This window comes from Taudactylus pleione, unplaced genomic scaffold (assembly GCF_031769625.1).
Source record: "Taudactylus pleione unplaced genomic scaffold, aTauple2 ptg001536l, whole genome shotgun sequence".
In the NCBI taxonomy this organism is placed as follows: Eukaryota; Metazoa; Chordata; class Amphibia; order Anura; family Myobatrachidae; genus Taudactylus; species Taudactylus pleione.
Window position 1 is genome coordinate 1,204,307 of NW_028285933.1, and position 6,769 is coordinate 1,211,075.

The 6,769-nt window shown below is 48.0% G+C and overlaps 1 protein-coding gene across 1 annotated transcript; it reads right to left on the reverse strand.

Moving 5' to 3' along the window:
* Positions 1-1,329: 1,329 nt before the first annotated feature.
* LOC148442414 (putative N-acetyltransferase camello) lies at positions 1,330-2,004 on the reverse strand. The gene has a single exon (XM_088463972.1). It carries the CDS (start codon positions 2,002-2,004, stop codon positions 1,330-1,332), a length of 675 nt encoding a protein of 224 aa, XP_088320098.1.
* Between the last annotated feature and the right edge of the window lie 4,765 nt (positions 2,005-6,769).

A 6,769-nucleotide genomic window follows, 5' to 3' on the forward strand; every position in this document is an offset into this window, starting at 1 on the left:
TGGCAGGACGTAAACCAGCTCCGTTGGACCCTACGATACATCACAGTGCTCGGATACCAGTTGTGAGTGACTACAATAAAACCCAATTGACTCTTCCTGTGATTGGTTCTAATTATACTAATTGATTTGAATTTTTCTTTTTTGTATACACAATTTTTTATATATTTAAATAGGAATCACTACGGAATAGAACAGTATCCTCGATATCTACACCATTGATATCTATTATAGGGGGTTATCTAATATTGTGGTTATGAGTATGTTACATTAATAAGCTGCTATTAAGTATTTAATCATTATGTTTTTTTTAAGGATGTCAAACATTTTTCTGATGGTTGTGTAAATTGACAAAATTGTCTTTGCTATATGCATTTTTAATAAATAAAGATTTTACTGTAATGGTTTTGTGAAATGATTTACCACTATAGCGCTGTTTAAACTATTACTCTTTTTTTATTATTGGGCAGGATACCCATTCACAGCTGCTCTTAGAGGTGATTAGGGAAACGCCTACCTCCCTGCCCCTAGCGTAAATATGTAGTTACTGAGTTCCATGTAAGTCCGGCTTTTGGGCAGACCATGCTGTTTTTAGCACTGAGGACCTCATTCAGAGGCGGACGGAGGATGCAAGCGGTCGCTCAGAAACTGGGCAGCCACTTGCATCCTGACCGCCCGCCTCTGTTGCGGTCGTTAGGCTGTGGGTTAACACCCACAGCTCTAACGACCGCTAGGGTGATGGTCGCGATGGTCAGAGGGTAGGGTCTCCCTTGTCGTAAGCCCCGGAGAGCTTCTGGCTCTCCCCCAAATGGTAGGCGTTCCCATTGGAATGCCTCCGTTTGGGCTGCCACCCCCCCGGCCCGCCTTCCAAACGGGGCGAGCTGTCAATCAACATCGACAGCTCGCCCCCTTTGGATCGAGACCCGCTACGACCGGCGCTGTCGGTCGTAGCAGGTCTCACGCATGCGCACGATGGCGCATGCTCTGTGGAGGGCCATCGACCCGGTCAGAGCGCATCGGCACTAACGACCGGGTCTGAATGACCCCCTGTGTGTGCTACATGGCCGAAGTTACTCATCTAGGGACAATTCCGAGTCATTAGTGTCCCAGTTACCTCACTACATGCGGCTGAATGGCCATGATGATGATGGAAGCTAATGGATGGATGCGTGTAACTTTGCATGTGGGCAAATATTTGCATTTAGCATTGTGTACGCAGTGTGAGAGCAATGGCGAACAATTTGCCTGCAACTCTGAACGAGTCCCATAGATTGACCCTTTGACTGTACAGAAGACAGCTCACGGATGGGGCCATAGATTCTCATTAGGGCATTATTCTCTCAGTATTGGAATGTTGTACTTATAGAAAAGGAACTTAAAATCTACAACTTTCGCCAAATGGTGTTTCGGACAATGTGAATGTTGCCACTTGAAGCCCATACTCCTGTACAATCCATGAGCAGCCCGGTGACCCAATGTTGTCTCTAAGATTACCGCACTGCAACCGCGATCACGGGCAAAGTCAATGACTGTCCTGCAGAGGGCTTTGGCGATTCCTCTGCCTCTGTGACTTTTGGCCACTGACATCCTCCTTAGTTCAGTATGGTTGTCTCCCCCAGGGTGTGATGACGGCATAGCCACCACCATTCCTACTACTTCTCCGGCTGACTCGGCCACCCAGAAGCAGTAGCCATCTCTCTGCAGGTAGAACTTCTGGATATCCAACATGTCATTGGTAAGAGCATGTCTGACATAGGAATCGTAGAGGTTTCTTGTGCCCAACCAGAGGATGAGAAAGGCTGAGAACACAAGTACAAAGGAGAAAGCGATGGACCCAATGGTGAGAAGGGGAAAGAAGAAGGCAACTAATAGCAGTGACCAAATACGTGGCAGGGAGAGGGCATGCTCGAAGGCTACTTGAGTGTGTTCTAGGGTGCCCTGGGCAAACAAGTCCCTCACCGTCTCATAGTCGGAGTCCTTGTACAGCCGGATGTTGTAATCAGACATGTTGTATCCTGTAGATTAGAGATGAGTTACAGTTATATATCTGAGGTTGTATCACCTGAGCTTATAATGTCCATATCTCTACCTCAAGCTGCCCAGATATTCCAAAGATATTCAGTACACACATGTACTAGGGCTGCATTACTGCATGGGTGGTCCTGCGCTACACGTGTGAATGAGTGTCCATGTCTCATCTAACTACATGTATGTATACAAAGTGTATATACAGTACATTCACAGGACCTGATTCAGCAAGGATCGCTATTGCGATTACGTACGTAGATGGGCGATTGTTGCATACTGCGCATGCATCTCAATGCACGTGCGCGAAGGCTCCACTGTGATTGTGATGCGATCGCAGAGACTATGCTAACCCATCACAGAGTGATTGACAGGAAGTGAGCGTTTGGGTGGTGATTGGGGGTGGTAGGCGAAACGCAGGCGTGACAGTGTGCTTGAATGCTGTTACAGGGGCGTGCATAAAATAGCCACTGCGATGGCATACGTAGCGTGAGCTGTCACCACATGCAACGAGGTTAGTGATTCCTGAGTAAGGTCAGGGCTGCTGTAATTCTGCGTGAGGGACCCATGGTACTCGATGTTTCCGATGTTTGTGAAGGATTGCGATGTATTATGGATGTGAGATATCGGTAGTGGGAGGCAGTGGGCGTCTCTATGTTGGCAGTGCGATGGCATTGCGATTGCAATCATTAGCATATTTTGCAGCAGACCTGCGTGCAATTACGGAGCTGTGATCGCAATAGCGATCCTTGCTGACTCAGGCCCACAGTACATACACGATCTCTGGGATGTGTTTTATCACCCAACTTACTGTATACAGTGTATAAACATGTCAGTGACCTCACAGCGTGTTCAGCGATCTTTGTAGCACTTTATCCTGATCAGAAGCGAAGCAGCTGCAGGTCATTCATTTCATAGCGCCCCGATGCCCGCACTCATCAGAGACCGCCGCTGTCTGCGCTGACCAATACAGCCTCTCTATTCGCTGAGAAGGGAGCAGAGTGACACGTTTTGGTGAAGACAGGGGTGGTTTAATAGTGACTTAGAGGGTGGAAAAATTGCTGATAGTTTAAATAAAATTGTGAGACTGTGCGCCCGATTCAGGAAGGATCGCATTTGCTAATATGCACGCATATATCGGCCGATTGTTGCGTACTGGCATGTGTATACATCGCAGTGCGTGAACCAGCCACTGTGATCGCGACTGCAATGACAGTGACCATGCAGACCCAGCGCAGAGTGACTGACAGGAAGTACCATTTGTGGGCGGTGACAGGGGGGTGGTCGGCAAAACGCAGGCATACCAGTGCGTTTTAACGCCATTGCAGGGGTGTGCGTAAACATACACATAGCGTGCAATGAGGTTAGAAATTTCTGAGTAAGGTCAGAGCTTGTACAAGTGTGTGTGAGGCTGCGATGGTACCGATGGTTTTGAAGTCATTCTAAACATTACGGATGTGTGTAAGGTAAAGGGGCATCCTTATGGTGTGCTGTGGCAGCATAGCGACCGCAATGGATTAGTATACTATCGCAGTTGAACTGTGGGCCTGATTCAGAGCCGGACGCTCTGTCCAGAGTGCTCGCTCTGAATCAGGGCCCTCCTACCTGAAAATGGAGCAGCCTCCTGGCCGCTCGCATAGCTGTGGGTGACCACCCACAGCATATGCGAGCGGCCAAAAAGATGGTCGCGATGGTCAAGACTATCGCGACCATCGGGCTTGCGACGAGACCCTGCGGTAGGGTCTCGCTGCCGCAAGCCCAGGAGTGATTTTGGCTCTATCAGAGACAAAATCACTCCCACTGACATCACTAGTGATGTCAGTGGGGCCGGACCCAGACGGCAGGCGTTCCCATGGGAACGCCTCCGTCTGGCAGCCACGCCACCAGCACGCCCACCAAAGGGGGAGTGCTATCTCTCACCATCAACAGCACGCCCCCTTTGGTGCGAGACCCCGAACAACGGATTCCCCGTCGCTCGCTGGGTCTCGCGCATGCGCACGATGGAGCTCCCTCCGTCGTGCGCATGCGCACTTGTGCACCATTGACCCGCTTGTGAGTGCTCAGCGCTCGCGAGCAGGCCAGAATCAGGCCCTGTGTGCGTAACCTCTATTGCAATTGCAGTTGCGATCGGTAGTGAATCAGGCTCTTAGTCTAATTTAAAGTCAGAAACAGGTACAAAATGTAAAATAAAGAACAGGAGCATTTCCTGGAGACATTTACATCCATAGGCAAAAGCAGGGGGGTTTCACTATGCCTGGAAACCCCCCTCCCCAGCACATACCATGACCACAGTAGAAATAGTAATATAATAGAATGTTACTAGTGCTGCATGTTCTTCTCAGTATCACAAATGAAATAATTAGCCCCACCTGTGGATCTTTTAACATGTATCAGCTTGTAATAAATAACCTGTGCACCAACTAGGAGATCTGGAAAACATGCACTGTTAGGGATGCACTGCTATAGAGCCCAATATGTACATATATGTCCAGGGCAGTGCTTGGTTCTTCTGACGCTCCTCCCAACTCCCAGACTTGCCCCCATGCTCTGGAATGGTGCCCACATCTAAAATAAAAACACTCAGCTCAGACAGGATGGCCCTACTGCCGCATACAATTACTTATACCCCTTTTACACCAGAGCAAAAACCTGGGTTTTTGCTGGGTCTACCCGGGTCGCAGCTCAGGTAAAAGGGTCCCTGAAAAATAACCTGGGTCAAGTGACCCAGCAATCCAACCCAGGTAGCTACCAGGGTTGGACCCAGGATGGACCTGGGTAATGGTGCAATGTAAACGGTTCAACCCGGGTTATCTGACCTGGGTCATGCCTAAAATGAGCTGATTGGTGGTTGTGGGGCATTCACCTCCCACTTTTTATGACCTCACAGGTTTAGCAGGGCAGACCTGAGTTCAGTGTGAACAGGGCTGACCTGGGATTAACCCAGATCAAAGGTGCAGTGTAAATGGGTCTGACCTGGGTCTGACCAGGGTTGGAACCATGTCCAAAAACCCGGGTCGGACCTGGGTTTTTGGTGGAAAAGAGGTATTACTGTGATCCTGTATATGCTGAAATTATGACACACAATACACATTGTATAACACATATTAAAACTGGATAAGGACTAATTTAGGCCTCTTCATGGACTGGCTACACTTGCTCTAAAATCAAGCATTTGGAAATCCCCTCTAGAAATCCTGCGTTTGCCACTGACATCCCTGTGAGGCCTATTTATCAAAAAATATGTGCGAGATATACCCAGAAAAAATGTGTTATTTGAGGGTTACCTGCAATAATTAAGGATCCCCTGGATATACCATGGAGGGATTGTGGCACATATTACCACCACAGAATAAGCTGCCACAGCTTTATATAGGGGCTGCTAGGCTGCCAGATTTACTAAGTTGGCCCCTGGCAGCTAACGCCAGCTCAGATAACCCCTGTCCTGGTGACTCAGTGATAAACCATGTAACCACATTCACCTACTTTTGACAAGTAGTTTCAGTGGGATTATGATCCACCCAAAGGGCATGTCTAAATCCACCTATGGGTATATCTAGTGCCATTCAGAGGTGTTACATATATATACACATCCATTAGCAGCGGCACTCATCGGATTTCCAGGTATAAATAAAGGCACACATAGTGTAATTCACCATGTGTGCCTTTATTTCTACCTGGAAATCCCATGAGTGCCGCTGCTAATGGATGTGTGTTATTGTTGAACTTTATTGCTGGCACCTCAGTCAAGTTGTGCATTAGAGGGAGTGCCAACCTTATGAATCTTATATATATATATCAGTCCAGATTAGATAGATATACAATACATATATGAGATAGATGATAGATGAGTTGATAGATAGATATGACAGACAGAGGGCCTGATTCAGAGCTGGACGCTCTGAATCAGGGCGTTTTTTGTTTTTTTTTGCGCGTCCTCCTGGACGCTCGCATAGCTGTGGGTTACCACCCACAGCTTATGCGAGTGTCCATGATGATGGTCGCGATGGTCAAGACCATCGCGACCATCAGGCTTGTGACGAGACCCTTGTGGTAGGGTCTCGTTGCCGCAAGCCCTGGAGCTCTATCAGAGCCGAAAACACTCCCACTGACATCACTAGTGATGTCAGTGGGGTCGGCCCCAGATGGTAGGCGTTCCCATGGGAACGCCTCCATCTGGGCAGCCACTCCCCCGGCACGCCCACCAAAGGGGGCGTGCTGTCACTCACCATCGACAGCATGCCCTCTTTGGTGCGAGACCCATAGCGACGGCTTGGTCGTCGCTATTCGGGTCTCGCGCATGCGCACGACGGAGCTCCCTCCGTCGTGCGCATTAGCACTGGGCTAACATCGACCCACTTGCGAGCGCTCAGCGCTCGCGAGCGGGTCTGAATCAGGCCCAGAGACCAATAGACAGACAGATAGATAGATAGATAGATAGATAGATAGACATGACATATAGATAGATTGATAGATGAGTTGATAGATAGATATGACAGACAGAGACAGATAGATAGACATGACAGACAGATAGACATGACAGATAGATAGATAGATAGATAGATAGATAGATAGATAGATAGATAGATAGATAGATAGATAGATAGATAGATAGATATGAGATGATAGATAGATATGAGACAGGTAGATAGATAGATTAGATAGATAGATAGATAGATAGATAGATAGATAGACATGACAGATAGATAGGTAGATATGAGATAGATAGATTAGATAGATAGATAGATAG